General features: G+C 40.2%; 1 protein-coding gene across 10 annotated transcripts in view; it reads right to left on the bottom strand.

Moving 5' to 3' along the window:
* The window catches only part of LOC148411737 (uncharacterized), a 64,937-nt gene that overhangs the window by 16,630 nt on the left and 31,997 nt on the right, over positions 1-16,310 (bottom strand). For 9 of the 10 annotated variants that reach the window (XM_088434222.1, XM_088434225.1, XM_088434227.1 and 6 more), the window contains exons 15-35: positions 15,076-15,174; positions 14,820-14,918; positions 13,604-13,801; positions 13,434-13,532; positions 13,200-13,298; positions 12,344-12,442; positions 11,834-11,926; positions 11,697-11,769; positions 10,367-10,387; positions 8,855-8,978; positions 8,645-8,708; positions 7,749-7,861; positions 7,414-7,638; positions 7,041-7,195; positions 6,611-6,822; positions 4,902-5,106; positions 4,672-4,768; positions 3,740-3,968; positions 2,787-2,915; positions 1,264-1,383; positions 696-780 (exon numbers count right to left, since the gene is read on the bottom strand). In XM_088434222.1, coding sequence (XP_088290348.1) covers positions 696-780; positions 1,264-1,383; positions 2,787-2,915; positions 3,740-3,968; positions 4,672-4,768; positions 4,902-5,106; positions 6,611-6,822; positions 7,041-7,195; positions 7,414-7,638; positions 7,749-7,861; positions 8,645-8,708; positions 8,855-8,978; positions 10,367-10,387; positions 11,697-11,769; positions 11,834-11,926; positions 12,344-12,442; positions 13,200-13,298; positions 13,434-13,532; positions 13,604-13,801; positions 14,820-14,918; positions 15,076-15,174 — 2,638 coding nt within the window. The remainder of the gene's footprint in view (positions 1-695; positions 781-1,263; positions 1,384-2,786; positions 2,916-3,739; positions 3,969-4,671; positions 4,769-4,901; positions 5,107-6,610; positions 6,823-7,040; positions 7,196-7,413; positions 7,639-7,748; positions 7,862-8,644; positions 8,709-8,854; positions 8,979-10,366; positions 10,388-11,696; positions 11,770-11,833; positions 11,927-12,343; positions 12,443-13,199; positions 13,299-13,433; positions 13,533-13,603; positions 13,802-14,819; positions 14,919-15,075; positions 15,175-16,310) is intronic. The other variant, XM_088434228.1, reaches the window with a different exon arrangement.

Raw genomic sequence — 16,310 nt, 5'->3', positions numbered from 1 at the left:
TTTTATGGCAATACTTACCTAAACACAACTACTGCTCTGTTAGGGAGGAAATAATCAATAACTTCCACATCAAATAGACTGGAGAGGGTAGAATTTGGGGGCGCATTCAAGTGCCAGTCCCAATAATCATTATAGCATTCAGTAACCAGAAGTGCATTGTAGCTGCGCTGGTGTTCAAGATAGACAGAAAAGGCCTCGCTCCACAAAAGCACCTTCGTCCTCCAGCTGCAACTTGGTGTAACGACTGGGGATCACTTGAAGGGCTCCTCTGTCTTGCTCCACTGCGAGGTCCTGCCCATTCCCAGAGCTAAGCTAGATAGCTAATGCTAACAGTATCTGCCGCCATGCTAAAGGAAATCGCAGTGGAGACACCAGCACCATGCAAACCAATATGACAGGACTCATAAATGGGTTCCAGGGCACCCGGAAAGGCAAACTAGTCAGGTGTCGTGGAACCTTTTCGGTTCTTATGGGGAGGATGTTGCGTATTTTTTGGCACACGTTCAATGCAATTTCCTTAAACTGCACTGCAGAGAACTTTCGAGAAGAGCAGTGCGTTGCATCCAAGGCTGGGTCGTTGTGCCATGCGTGCACATAGGTCATAGAGAGTAGGAAGCAGAGGGACGGTACAAAACTGTGCCCGTCTCCACTGTGAAAAATTCAGGAGAGGGCTGTGAGTAAGATAGAGAACTCACCTAAGCCGGGCTCATTCAAAGTACTGTATCGCTCCCTTAGTGCGAGAGGTGTCAACGTTCGCCGGCGTTCTTCACTTCCGACCACCTAGAAATAAAATACAAAATCAGATATTTTTAGAAGTGCAATATTCACAATAGGGATGTCCTGGAATTGCGGTTCAATCATGTTACAGGAAGTTATCGTTTATAGGACACACCCATACTTTTGGCTTTCATTTTTTGAAAAACAAAAGTATGTCTTTTGTTTGGGGAACTACGATATTTTGTCATGTATAGGTCGCACCTGTAACATTTATCTATTGCCATGTATTATCTATCATTTTAAATGGAAATTTAGGTAAAATTAGAATATATTATCATCACAACATAAGCCTGGTTTTGTGTAAGCACATCATGTATTAATTTGAGACCGCTCTCATGTTTCACATTTATTTTTTTTCTAAAATGTATATATTGTCGAGTCGGTGGATCGGGACTCGGCATTGGCAGATCAATGAAACCAGAGACACTGTCCCAGAAACCAAAAAATGGAATTGGGACATCCCTAACCCCCAAACCAAAGTCTTACCTTGATACACGGTGGCATTGCTATGTTGAGATTGCAGAGGACATGCTGCGAATCCTCATACTTGGTGCACTTCCTCAGGAAAGACAAAAATCCCGTGGCGTCCTTGTTACTGTCTCTCACCTAGCGCAGAAAGATAGTAGAGAAGAAAGAAAATCAAATCAGAGCGACAAATGGAGCCCACCACAATGTCGCAGGCATGTGGTGCAGTAGTAAACACGGGGGCCAGAAGCAGGGTTTGGAAGCAGTCCACAGGCAGGCGAGAGGGGGACATTTACCTTCGCACTTTACCTGGACGTCTGTCAGACCAGACAGTTAGAGAGTGACCGCCAGAGAGAGAAAGAGAGACAGTGAGACAGACACACACAGGCAAGGCCGCAAGATTGCAAGGCTGCCAAGGAACGTGAGGGAGTCACGGGACATGCACACGCTCTCACAAGAGAGTCGTTACAAACACACGCAAGGTGTGTATCTTTCTGGTGGCTACACAACACAAGGGCATCACCATGACACAAAGACACACGTGGCAAAATCATGGAACGAACGGACAGGAAATCAGAAAAACATGAAGATGGTCACACAAAATACTAAGATCAACAGACAAGAAGGCCACAAACCGTGAACAGACAAATATTATGAAACACACAATGGTGCGACAATTAGGGATGGACCAATATGCTTTTTTTCAGGGCCGATAACCAATATTTAGAGCAGATCTTTTTTGGTAAAAAGAAAAATATTTACATCAAAATAAATATACATAAGTAAAAATCCAGGGTGTTGGAGCGAGTTTAAAAACAATGACAATAAAACAAGACAATGTCTAGTTTCTAAACTTGTTTGTTTATAGCATATACTGTTTATAGAGTATCAACAAAAAAATGTATATAATATTTATAAAATAAAGTACGGTTGCCATGGTTTAACAATTCTTGCCATGCCCACAACTGACAGAGATACGCTGACTAATGACTTCTTGTAGTAATTCAAAACCTAGCCAGATATAAAATGAAAGTAAAACCAAAACAAAACCAAAAAACCCAATTTGACAGAAAAAAAATCGACAACATGTGTTTCAATTGTGTAGGTTGGCCATCTAAGTTAACATCCAAATCCAAATAGAGTGATACTACTTAACATTAGTGACTATAGAGTGATTATTTGATTATTTGGGGAAGCCCAAAGGGAATTCATTGAATTGAATTTGAGAGACCATTAGTCTTCGGTGCTTCTGTTTTATTATCATCAGAATCGAAAAAGGCTCCGTTGTTAACTTTGACATTTTGTGGCTTTTATGACAAAAAACAATAAAATTATCAATAAGCGGAGCATTCTACTGCTCTTTTTTTGAATACAACTACCCAAAGATGTAACTGGAAGCAGACATTGAAACACCAGAGGGGAGTTTTGGGAGGGTCAGCAGGTGCTCAGCAGGATAACGGATTCAGTGAACACAGGTGAATACACGTTACACACTACAATACGAACACGACACAGGAATATAATATGCCTTTAGATTTGCAGACCTTGACAGAAACAGGAAGCCGATTATCTCTGAAGGCCTGGAAGCTGAAAGTGCGAGGTTGTTGTGTGGCTTTCCTGATTGGCACCAAGTTCCCGGAACATTCCAGATGTAGCGGCATACCTTCCATTAGCTGGAAAAAAAAATGCAAAGTGAAAAAGGGCTCCTCCCACCTGTCGTCCCCTGCGAAGGTTTCTGATTTTCCCCAAATAGGGTTTTTTGAGTTTTTCCTTCCCCTTCTGAGAGCTTTGAGCAGGGGATGCTGTTGTGTACCTATAATGAAAAGATGTCTCTGTACAACTTCTTTTTTTTTTTTTTTTTGCAAAAGAAGTCTTGATATGACCACCTGTGAAGCCCTTTGAGACTTCGGTGATTCAGAGCCATACAAATAAAATTTGTTTTGATTTGGTTTAATGAGCAAGCTAGCTATCATGTTGACTAGTTTGACAGATAAAGATAGTAGATAGATTCGAGCTAGTGTTAAGCTAGTTAGCTAGCTACCTATCATGTTAACTAATGGACGACAGACAGACAGACAGACAGACAGACAGACAGACAGACAGACAGACAGACAGACAGACAGACAGACAGACAGACAGACAGATAGATAGATAGATAGATAGATAGATAGATAGATAGATAGATAGATAGATAGATAGATAGATAGATAGATAGATAGATAGATAGATAGATAGACAGACAGACAGACAGACAGACAGACAGACAGACAGACAGACAGACAGACAGACAGACAGACAGACAGACAGACAGACAGACAGACAGACAGACAGACAGACAGACAGATAGATAGATAGATAGATAGATAGATAGATAGATAGATAGATAGATAGATAGATAGATAGATAGATAGATAGATAGATAGATAGATGACATGTTCAATTTCTTACTGAGGCTCGACAAGAGACGACAGACGTTTTTTTACTTTGTGCTGCTGACCTCAATGTCGCGACTCCGAGCCACTTCGGTGAAATTTTCGTGCAATTCCAGCGTCTTATCCATCTTGTCATCGGTCATGCAGTAACAACGCAGGCGCCCTTCCCGTGCCTCGTTCATCTTTGCAAAGATAACAAACTTAGCCATATAAGGCACTGCCATCAGTTCCCGGTACAAAAGGTTGGCGAAGGTCACAGCTTCTGCTGTGCGGGGACAATCTGCTAACCAAAATCTGTGGGGAGTACAAAGTAGGAAAAGAGATTGTAGTGATGAATTTTAGAAAACAGGGAGGCTGTGTTGCCAAAGGGGTTCTCAAACCAGGGTCTCTGGAACCTAGAGTTTTGTGAGCCATGGCTTGGGCATCAGCAAAATAGTTTGTAATCCATTACATATGGATGCATTTCAGAAATGTTTAATACCACTGTTTCTTCAGATTAATACCAGTAAGAGAACTCATCTCTTGTGTAACTCATGGTTACCGATACCAAATACAAATAAAACTAGTTCTTGGCAGAACAGACCTTCCTAATCCAATACATGATTCTCCTTAAAATTTCATTAAACAAATGGCAATTTTCTATTCTTCTTTTTGTCATTTCTATTTGATGATTATAAAACTGCTCAAAAAAAAGTGTTGATACTAGTATACTAGTATACTTTCATTGCGAGAATTGATACCTTGAATTAAGGCCAGGTATTGGCCCAATACAGACACTTGGCATTCCAACTCGCCCATTTCTAGGATATTTTGAAAATGAAAATTGATGTGGTTACCAAATTAAATATGAACATTTTACCACTGAAAAGGGCAAAATAGGTTTAGTATCCATCTAACTCATCATTTCCATGAAACATATTTAAAAGATGCTGTAAGGGAACCCTGGACCAAAAATTTTGAGAACCCCCCAGCCCTAAATACATGATGGATCTGACACCTTGCAGAGACGTTGGTTGTGAAGTTGGCACAGCTGTTTGCATACATCAACTTGGTTGTCCCGGTGATGTCCTCCCATTGAGCAGCTGCTGTCCCACCTGAGACACATCAAGCACACCTCTTAACCTCTTCACAGCACTTTTGAAATCACACAACCCTTAGGTAAGAAATGGCTGAGTCATCCCAATGTCACCCCTAATAAAAAAAAAAAAAAGTGAGTTTGTCAGCTACCAATGACACTGCAGAGTAGGCGCAGGCTGGTGGTGTCACCCTCGCCGGCATCACGAGGACTCTCCCGCCAGGATGGTGGAAGCGGAATGCGCAGTCCGATTGGACGGTGAAACTTGCGCCTGCGTGGTTCGATGGTGACCACGGGGCTGAAGGTCGCCTGGTTGCCAAGTTGCCGAGTCAGCAACTCGTCTGGGATGGGCTGGGCCTGAGAGGAGAGGATAAGATGAATAAAGGCTGCGCAACAGAAGAGGTGCGTGTCATTGAAAATACTGTGCGCAAAAAACATAGAGATAATACCAAAAATGGGAAAAAATATGTACAAAACAGGAAGCAAAAATGTGTTTTTCAACCCGTGCCATACTCACACATGCAACCAACTTATAAGTCATATCTGACCCAACTCAGATCAGTGCACCAGGTCGGTCAGTGTGGATCACAACTTAAATCAGGGAACTGAGGAGTGAAGAATGGCTGGATAAAAGAAAAAAAAAACATGAACAGAAAGAAGCATAACGCAAAGCCCATTTCAGACACGTGCCACTGCCTCAAACAACATCAGTGATGTGACAATGAGAAAAAAAAATGTAGAGTGAAAAGACAGATACAGAACCCGTTATATATCACAACATAGATGCATCTCAAGTTACCGTAAAACAAATATTTCACTGGTTCGATTCCAAAAGTGAAACTGTTTTACAGATTCAATAGAAACATGAGAAAAGAACTCACTCCCTGTCAGGTCAGTAAAAATGAACGTCAATGGTCGTCCATGGCAGTGAATGAGCTCATTTTCACAAGGCCGAGTCCTTCCAAAATGTACAGTATAAAGTAAAACTTATTTGTATGCTTTTTTTCATGAAACGTGTATAGATTTTGAATTTAGAATTTTTAAAATTTGTTGCAAGTCTATAATCATCAAAATTATTACAAAAAAATAAATAAATGAGGGGTGTCCCAATGTCACTTTTTCACTTTCTTATACCATAGCAATATTGCAGCCCACCTCACTGTCCGATAACGATGAGATTTTATTGATTTTCCAAAGAGATTTTATCGAGTGAAACTTCAAATTGAAAGAGTCAGCAACTGTAGAGTGAGAATAAATGTGAACCATTTCTTAGAAACATTTAGGTTGCATCAATTCAACCTCTAATATGAGAATGAAAATAAATAAATACATAAATAAATAAATACATGAATAAATAAAGGATCCTGAGAAACCACTCTAACAATAGACAAAACAAACAATGTATACCCTTTGAAGGGCCATATCACCATTTCAGTTTTTTATATTGTCTGGAACAACAGCGGGCAGAACAAAGAATAATATTAATAATAGAGGAGTCTGGAATGGACTGCTTGTATAAGAGTGGCAATATTGGAGATTTTGGATGTAGACCGATATATTCATATTTTTTGTATCATAGGCCGATTTCAATTTTGGATTGGAACGCTCCATTAAAAATGTTACTCTGTGATTTGTCATTCACTGCCAGCCATTTTAGAGTATTTTATGATGGAGTATTTTATGATGTACTATCATTATATTTACTTAACAATTACCTTTCCAGGAAATCATAGCTTGATTCTGACTGTTTTTATTCTTTTGTAGCAGTAGAAAATGGTAGGGTTCAAAAAATTCTGATTTCTCTCCCAGTGGACTCACAAAGTTTTAAATTAAAGCCTTTCAGTTATCAATTGGCTATTACCTGTAGTCCCAGTCTCACTCTTTTGGTTACAGCAGTCTCTGGAAAGATGGCCTCAACGTGGGGGACCAGCTTACTGGTCAGCCGCCCGCCCTCTGGACCAATCAGATCACTCTCTTGCTGAATACGGGAGACCACGGCGAAATACAGGGGGAAGTCGGTGGAAATGATCCGACGAATCCTTTTCTTTTCCAACTCCTCTTGACTTTCCAGGTCTACAGATAGACACAATTTTGACAGTAAAAGGGAGGACAGTAAGAGGAGATAGATGGGGGGGAGACTATAAAATAAGTCAAGAAAGTTAATGGCGCATAATTTACTCCAAGTGGGGTGCACCCATAAAACTATCCTCTCACAATGTCCTTGCTTTATATTTTAACACCATAAATCAGGTGAAAACTGAGCCATCTTGAAGTGTCTCCATCTGGCTAACCTTCATCCATGCCGTTCAAAATTGTTTCCAGCACTTCGTCGCCATAGCGATTCCGGTGTTCTTTCCAGACAGAGCCGTTCTCGCTACGGAGAACCACAAGCTCACGGTCCCCTCGAGCCAGTGAGGCAAAATGTGGGATCTCCACGATAACTGGCCTGTGAATTCATCATAATAAATCATCAGTCATTATGAAATCCATAAAACAGAAGAATTTACATTTCATGAATCTGCTTTAGTTAAACTCATTTTTTCATCTTGAGCCTGAGGCCTTTTTTGTCTGACGGTTCTAATGTACTTTAGAACCTAAAGAATTGCTTCAATTCACAAGAAAAGATTAGCATCGATAATATCAATTGTAATTATATTCCCTCACCCAAGGAACTGCATGCTAGATGGACCCAGGGAGATGATTCGACTGGCGAGCCCCTCGCCCTCCACCAGTGGAGGGGGCGTGGTCAACTTCTGGGGTTTGACCAGGCGACAGGTGATGCGTGTCGGTGCGGCGCAGGTCCGAGGAGGGATGATCACTCGCAGGCCATGATGTCTGCTACCTCGCATGGAGCCTCCACGGGCGTCTACCATGAAGCTCACCAAGAAGCTAAAAGGTGACATTTACACAGTTATTCCAGTCAGGCAGTGATTAAACTATTACCTGTCCGATTAAATTGTTTCAAGATTGTGTCACTTGATCTGAATAAATAAGCTCACCCAGTGTGAATGGGGCTGGCCACAGGGCTGACATTGTCAGAAGTTTCTGTAGCCGGACTGCTCGGAATAAGAGAGTCTTCATCATACTCTTTCGGCAGTGGAATTGGAGTGTGCTGTGTTGTCAGAAAGACAGACAAGAAAAGAAGGGACATAAGGATGACATGATAACAATCAGAGTTTACACTTAAAATTTATTACAAAATAAATCTAGGTAAGAGATTTACAACGCTCCGGTGAAGCCTCTTTCCTCCTCTCCCTTGCATCCATCTCAGAGCTGGTGCGTTTCATGAGGTAGACCAGCACTGCTCTACCTCACAAGCAGGAGTAGATAACAACTCCTGACCTAATTGGCCGATAGTCGCGCCGGGAGCCAATCACGTGTCTTGTAGGAGTGCCCATGACCTCTTCTTTTGTAACAAATTGGATTGTCAAGTATAAACTCTGATTGTTATCAAGTTTGGTCTGCTACAAACGTCACACTAATTAGACTTCCAGGCGCTGCTAATACAACCGCAGCTCTCCGTGAGACTACAGCTAAATGGATGCGAACGGAAAGGGACAACAGTACAGTTACTGTACTGTATAAGGTTTGATCATTTAAGATTTAAGTAAATATGTGTTAACTCGTCTCTTAAGCATGCAGGGAACTTTCACAGTGTGTTTCTCTGTAATATAGCTTTAAAAAAAATCTGCATTGCTCTAAGGGCGTGATAGGGGAAACGCAAAGGGATCACTGCACATGTATTATGCTGCATTGATCCTATTCAACATAACACACTAATTAATTAGAATTAATCACACACTTTGGTTCTCTCAAATTTTACAAATCAATGTATTAATTTGTCAACAAATCAGCATGTGTGTACCACACTAAAGCAGTGTTAAACATACAGTACCTGATCTAAAAGAACAGTTTCTGGCGACACACAAGGTATCCTGGGAATGGCGGGAGAGTAAGGCCTGCTCAAGAGAAAAGGAATAAAAAGTTTACTCATGAACTCAAATTTAATTCATCAAAAATTATGCAGGTCGACAATTTAAAAAAATTGAAACGTGTTTCATGTAACCGCAGGGGTACATGTGATATAAAGACACAATGGACTTACGTGGTCCCCACACCACCTTCAAAATCTCTAAGTGTCTTCTTTGGGGAAAGGAAGTCATCGTCTTGATCCTTGAAGTCATCAAGCTTCAAATAACGTGCTCCGTCCATTCCAAGCAGCTCGTCGCCTGAAGAAGAAAAACGTTTTACAAAAGTATATTTATAGTTATAATAGCCCGGAAAGAGAACACAACAAACAAAACAAGACGGACAACAAGAGTACAGTTTTTACATGGTCTTCAAAAGTTTTCCCCATTACAACGTGACAATGTCTTGATGTGTGGTGGACTTCTCCAGTAACATCAAAATAATGTCACTTGCGCCAATTCTCCATTTGTTTCAGCAGTAATTCCGGCCCAAAAAAAAATCATCACTTAAGATTTCCCCAAAACACTGCGGGGAAAAAAAAGGCGAAAAAAAGAGACATTTTAACTGGAAGCAATGGAATTAAATCAGTCCTTCTCAAATAGTGGGGCGGGCCCTCCTAGAAGGGCATGAGGCGATGCCAGGAAGTGGGCGTGGATGATCACGGAGAAAAGGTTTCGTTTTTACCATCTTAAGTGGAATTGCAATTAAATAAGGATTGGCATCTTTTTTTTAAATTCCAGGCCCTTTGGTGCACTAGGATTTTTTTTCAGTTTTGTACTAACATGTAATCTGCTTTTTTTTTTTTTTTTTGGTTAATTATTTAAATTTATAGTCGGCGTGCCGAGTAGGGTTGAGGGTTTTGCAAAATATAATTGAGAAGCACTGAGTTAAACAAACACCCAGCATGGACGGAAAACAACGAGGCACCTGGTGATACTTTTTTTTTGGCTCATGCTCAATAGAGATGCAATCACATGTAGTGATGGTTGTTGCTGTTTAGGAGAAAAACAAATCTGTGATTAGAGACATATGAGTCGCAAATTATGGAACAGGAAACCATAGATTGGTATGAGCTGCCCGGGAACAAAGACAAAAAAAATTATTTTCAAGAGAAGAGAAAACACACAACAATACAAAACACACACACACGAAAAAAAAACAAAGCTGGATGACTAACACAATTATATTTTTGAGATTCCTTCGAGCAGAAAGACAACTGCAATAACAACAACTATACATGGTGTTTTCAGGAGTGTGTCAGCAGACGTTGAATTAGCCGGTTGATCAATTAGGCTGTCATTAACACGCACTCTCATTAACAAACAGCTGATTTGGAAGGAAACTCGAAGGCCTATCAGGTTAATGAGTCCCTGAATAGAAGTGTGTCAAGCGCTCGTATAAGGAAAATGCTGTGACTACATGCTGATGAAAAACAGGACACTTTTTTCTTTCTAAATAAATCTCCGAGCAATAGATAAAGCGTGAGGGAATAAAAATAGAGCGGCACAAACATGGCTGAAGTTGACTCGGAGGAACTGATCAGAAAGACGAGAAGTGATGCACGGAGAAAATGAAAGTGCGATTGCAATGAAGCCACATGGTTGACGAGCCCCCCGAGGGGACAAAGCAGAGATACACACAAGCCTACCTAACGTTAGCTGGGCGACTCCTACGAAGAAAAATGGAAAGGGAAGGTATAAATGGTCTTTCAATGAGTCAAATCAAAATATGCAGAGGATATAAAAGTGTAGACACCCCTGTTCTAATATCAGATTTTTGAGCTAGACCTACATGTGACCTAAAACAAACCTAAAGCGTTCGGTTTTGTTTAGATTAGTTCTGTTTTTAAACATCTGGCTTCTTGTGCTTGAGTTTTTGGGGTTAGAAAATAGGTCAATCACACCTTAAAGTGGACACTGATTGGCTCTCATTGTCTTTGGCAAAACTTGATAGGATCTTGCTGTGGGTGATGAATGATAACAAAAAAATGGAAACGTATATAAGAGCTGTCAGTCCTAAGAATGGTAAATTTAATTTAAAAAAAAGAAACCAATGGCATCTTTGAAACGGTAGAGTGATGTGAATTTGTTGTAAAGAGGAGCTTAAACAGCTCAAGTTTAGCTGACCACATAAATGCAAAGCACCCAGCAGCAACTCCATTCACACCTAATGACAGCAACAAAGGTGCTCATGTAGTTAGCCATAGCAAATCTCTTTGCAAAACTAAAATAAAAAACATTCTGCGTTTGGGCAAGTTTGCAATGGACAGAACGAACAATATTTCATTTTATTTTGATGTAATTTTCAAATTATTTGATGTTTGACAAAAGAAAACAGCACCATTCAACATGCTGGTCAAGGCTAAAGATTGCAGTCTGCACTTGGGACGAATCTCTTGTGGTGAGATTAGAACGAGATGAATCAATTACAACAGCAAGATTAAATCATCTCTATTTTTTTTTCTATCTATTGACAACATAATAAAACCTCAAAAAAGCGCCATAGCGACAGCAAAGTATGATAGAGGAAGCATCATGGGTACGGCCTGTTCTTCTTCAGCTGCAATTGGAGCTGAGACAAGTTGGAGATAGATACTGTATAAAAGTCGGCGAGATGGCAAAACAAATGTCTGCAATATCCTACTAAAACAATACAACTTTATTTTAGGTTCATCAGAAAACTCTAATTGGTGACAGATCCGTCTTGATTAAAATTCAGCATGAGTTTGAATGCAACATCGCAGTTAAAGAGAAACAATTGATTTCCACATTCTGTAGTACAGATAAAAGAAAACGTTTTGAAATATTTGCCTTGGTTTAATTAATTGATATAACAAAAAAAAAAGGCATTTCAACAGGGGTGTGCAGACTTTTAATATCCAGCCTTACGTCTTTCTCCATATCAGCATTTATCTGGAAATGTATGATCAATGCTGCATAGCTGGCATGTTTTCCATCATCATCATCATCTCAACCTACCTTCATCTTCGGAGACGTCCAAAATCTCATCCACCGTTTCAGGAAAACTCATTCTATGCTTTTCCGTTGTGATCTGTGAAGAGGTCAGGGTTTTAAATTTGCTCTTGTTGAGGTAAACATAAAATCTGGTGGCTCACCGCAGAGACGGATTCTTCAGTCACCAGCTTCAACACGTCGATGACAGAGATGTACCCGAGACGCTTTGCGATGCCCAGTGGAGATGTCCCATTCTGGGTGGAGACAGACACAAATACTGTCATTTTTATGCTTTAAATTTCATCAGATTAGCATTAAAAAAAAACATCATGAACTTCTATCTAGAGTTTCAATTGCTGTATATCGTCCTGAAAACCATCCCATTCATTTGTAACCACTGTTGTGTCCCTTTTGTCTCCGCAGGACAGCACAGTTACTGTAAGTGCATCATGCAAACAGGGGAGACATCATTGGAAAGGCCAGGATGTCCTCTACTCAACACACTGGGACTTTGTAAGGTAGCTTAGATAGGTCAAAGTCTATAGACCAAAAACAAATGTTCCCCGCAGTGGACATGAATGAAGAGGTAGATGTACATTAGAACGTATTCTTTTTTGCTACAAAAGACATTTCAGTCTAGGTGGGACAAGTTAGGCGTGCCCGTGACTCACCGATGTAATCTCATTGGGCTGGGCTCCATGTTTCAACAACAGGGTGACGATATCAGTGTGACCCTGCTGAGCTGCTTGGTGCAAAGGAGTGTAGCCCATCTGCAAAGGAAAACACATCTTTCTATCATCAGCAACCTGACAAGGATTTTAAAAGAATAAAAATCTTTCAAAATGCAAAATGTGTTTGGAAAGGCCACTTCAACCTGAGTAAAGCTCAGACAGCAATATAAATTGAATAGGATGAAGTATTGTGGAGGAATTGTGCTTTTGATTTGGGGAAAAATTGCATTTTGGGGGAATGCTTTTGTGTTATATTGCCTTTTGACAATTTGGGACAAAAACACCCTTCAGTATTTTGATTATTATTGCCTCATTTTCTTTCACATCAGTCTTGCAGTATTTTAGCCAAGGGATGGCACACTCCTGGTTGCGTGATAACAAAGTGCTTGTGCCATATTGAACTTTGACATGTTGTCACCATCTGGGTGAAATTTCAGCTTTCCCTTTGAGGTACAGATTAAATGATTAGACAAAATACTGCACAAGGGTTAAATTATAGTGAAGTAGTATAACTTGGGTTGCATGGTGGCAGACTAGTTAGCACGGCTCGGTTCTTCCTGTGTGGTGTTTGCATGTTCTCCCCATGCCTGAATGGGTTTTCTCTGGGTACTCATGTTTCCTCCAACATTACAAACACAAGTAGGTATATTTGACACTGAAAATTGTGAGTGTGAATGGTTATTTGTCTTTGCGTCCCCTGTGATCGTCTGACAACCGGTTCAGGGTGTACGCCGCATACTGCTGGGATAGGTTTCAACATGCATTGGTATCAAGTAAACACATAGGCTGAATTTACCCGTGTTTTGCTATTGACATGTGCCTGCTGCTGTAGGAGAAACTTGACCATTTTGATGTTACCATAGTGACAAGCCACGTGAAGCGGTGTGTAGCCCATCTGAAACAAACAAGGAGCTATGGTGACAACTCTAAAAACACAAGAAAATACATACTGTACAGAAATGTTGATTTGAGTTAATACGCAGCATTTTGAGTAAAAATCATTTCGATCAGTGATTCCCATTGATTTTACCCGTGAAGCAGCATAAACAGATGCCCCCTGTTTGACTAGCGTGTCGGCGATGCCCACGTGGCCCTCTTGTGCCACTAAATGGAGCGGGGTCAATCCATTCTGTCGAAAAGAAAAATGGAAAGAATTATGACAAGAACTGGAAATGGTTCTAACATGAATTGAAATCCTACCTTATTTCCTAGATTGACATTGGCTTGCTTGGAGATGAGTAGCGCCACAATGTCGGGCCGTCCCTCTTGTGAGGCCAAGTGTAAGGGCGTGATGCCTTGGAGGGACTCGGCATTGGCCGATGCGCCGTTCTGCAGCAGGCAACTGGCCACCTCCATCTGGTTCTGCTTGGCCGCTATATGTAAAGGGGTGTAACCATTCTGCAGGGAGACACAACGTTGTAACCGTGTATTTTTATTTTACTAATACATACGTCGAACATGTTTTTAGTTTTGAGAAATCATCCTGTGTATTTTTTTTTTTTTTTGGTATAATAGATATTTTCATGGGTCAATGTGACCCATTACATGACCAACAATAACAAATATTATTTTTTTTAACTACAAACTTTGTTAACAGAAAAAAAAAAACAGTTAAAAGAATGTGACTTCATTGGTTTTGATACACTCTAAAAATAATTAGGTTAAATATAAGCAGAATTGGGTTAAAAAAGCAACAATTCAAAGTTAGTTAACATAAAAGGTTTAGTCCAAATGAGCATTGGGCTGAACCCAAAATTTATTCAGCCCACAATGTAATATAAAAATGAAAATTCTGGGCACACAGTTTGGACTGAAAGAAATACTGGGCTGAACCCACTATGTGGCTGTTCAGCCCAAAAATATGGGTTGAAATGAATAAGATTTTGTTCAAGGTTTGGTCAAAATGAAAAACCAATAAACCAAACCACATTTTGAGTAATTCATTTTCACCCACCTTTTTAGGCTCAATGAACAACCTACTTAGTTGCATCAATTTCTTTTTGACTCAATTTGGCCTACTATAACTCGGCAAACCTATAAGCACACACAAACATTAGCCTGGTTTGTGGGTTATTCCCTCTGACTCAACAGAAATTGGGTTATCATTCTTTTGAATTAACATTTCCAGCAGTCTCTTTTTGACCCAACTATTTTAGAATGTGATATAAATGCAGACACAAAATGTCCTGGTCATCCCACCAACTCTTAACTTGCTATGGGCACCTTGTATATTTTTAGCATTTGGACACATTCCTTGCTGATTCAGCCTAACTTCTTTGGGGTGCACAAGAACCTCCATAAACTAGGAGATCTTTAGGGGAAAAAAATGACCAGACATAGAATACACACAACAAACTCTTATACAGCCAGTGTGTGAGTGTGTGTGTGTGTGTTTGTGTGTCCGTCTGGGTCTTACTCGTGCAGTGCTGTGTGCTGATCCTCCCTTGCTGACCAAGAGTTTAACAACATCGAGGTTATTATGGTGAACTGCCACATGAAGGGGTGTCAGACCGTTCTGTTAAATAAGTACATATACATACACATTAAAAACAATACACACACACACAGACAAAAACCACTCAGAGACATGCATAGATGAGAAACACTCGTATGATGTGGAGCGGTACACTGCTAAGGTTGCCTTCTCTCATATGTGCGTACGACTGCCTCACCTTGCCAGCCGCATTGGGATTGGCGCCTCTCTCGAGAAGGAGCTCTGCTACGTCCACCTTTCCGTATTTTGATGCCACGTGGAGGGGGGTGAAACCTTTCTGCTCCGGTGAACAAAAAAAAAAAAAAAAAAATCGCTTCAAAATCACTTAAAAAAACAACAACAAAAAACAAGGGAAAAAAAGGGGTGGCACCAGATTCCCGTTTTGCCAAAGGAACGCTTGAATGACGGGAAAGATTATAAAAACGACGGAATGTCTGAAAGGTTGTTTTATTGTTATTTTTGGTCCGTCGTTGTAATTGCCTGGGTAGGCATTCCTTTGGATGTCGAAAGGTTGGATGCTCCCCTTTTGCAGTTCACTACTTTGACAGCAAGAATCCCGCCTGTCTTCTGTGGCGTGAACGTCAGGCAATACAAAAAAACTGCACGAAAATCAATTTTAATCTGAATGCGCTACAGTTGTTAATTAGAAGCAGCTGGGGGATTTATGTTACCTGACAAGTTGCCCATACATTATAGATTGTTATATTTGAATAATGCCAGGCATGTTAATGCAAGTCACTTTTCCAGCCTCTCAAGTTTGGCTGATTACATCTACTAAACTCCCGTAAAATAGTTAATCCACATCATGCCTTAGATCCATAAACCCAAGTTATTTGAGGCTGCAAACCTTAAAAAAATACCATTACATTCCATACGTTTATCCACATATTTTTGATTGCGGCTCATTAGCATTCATGCATTAGCCGGCTTGTATATTAAAAGGATGCAGAAGAAGAAGCAGTGGAAGACTACTATGTAGAATATACTACTATGAAGACAAAAAAAATGAGTAGGACTTTGGCACTGAAAAAAAAAATATGGTATAGATTTAAAAGCAAGGAGACAGCCAGCTAAGAGTAAGTTGAGATTCAGTTGTCACCAGCAATAAGATTGTTTGCTATGATGCTATTGCCTGCACACTAGGCATTGAGGTGTGGATTTTGTTTATTTGTCTTATTAGCTCTTCTACCTTATTTGGATGATTGAGTGATTTGGAGAGAAGATTGTGAGATTTAGCCTTCGCTTTTGTTTTAGGCCAATCTGTAGCAAGTAGGGTTTGGATTAGTTTTCTTATTCAGAGCTTTCATTGTTTTTATTTTTTAATCGTTTTTTTTTTTTTGGAGGGGAGTGATGGAAGTGATAATGCAGGGTTATCTTGGGGGGCAATGACGTAGTGACGTTAATATTTGGCTA

Source organism: Hippichthys cyanospilos, chromosome 15, assembly GCF_059441005.1.
Source record: "Hippichthys cyanospilos isolate Australia breed blue-spotted pipefish chromosome 15, RoL_Hcya_1.0, whole genome shotgun sequence".
Taxonomy (NCBI): domain Eukaryota; kingdom Metazoa; phylum Chordata; class Actinopteri; order Syngnathiformes; family Syngnathidae; genus Hippichthys; species Hippichthys cyanospilos.
Note: the sequence above shows the minus strand (reverse complement) of the source record. Positions and strands in the feature narration are given on the sequence as shown.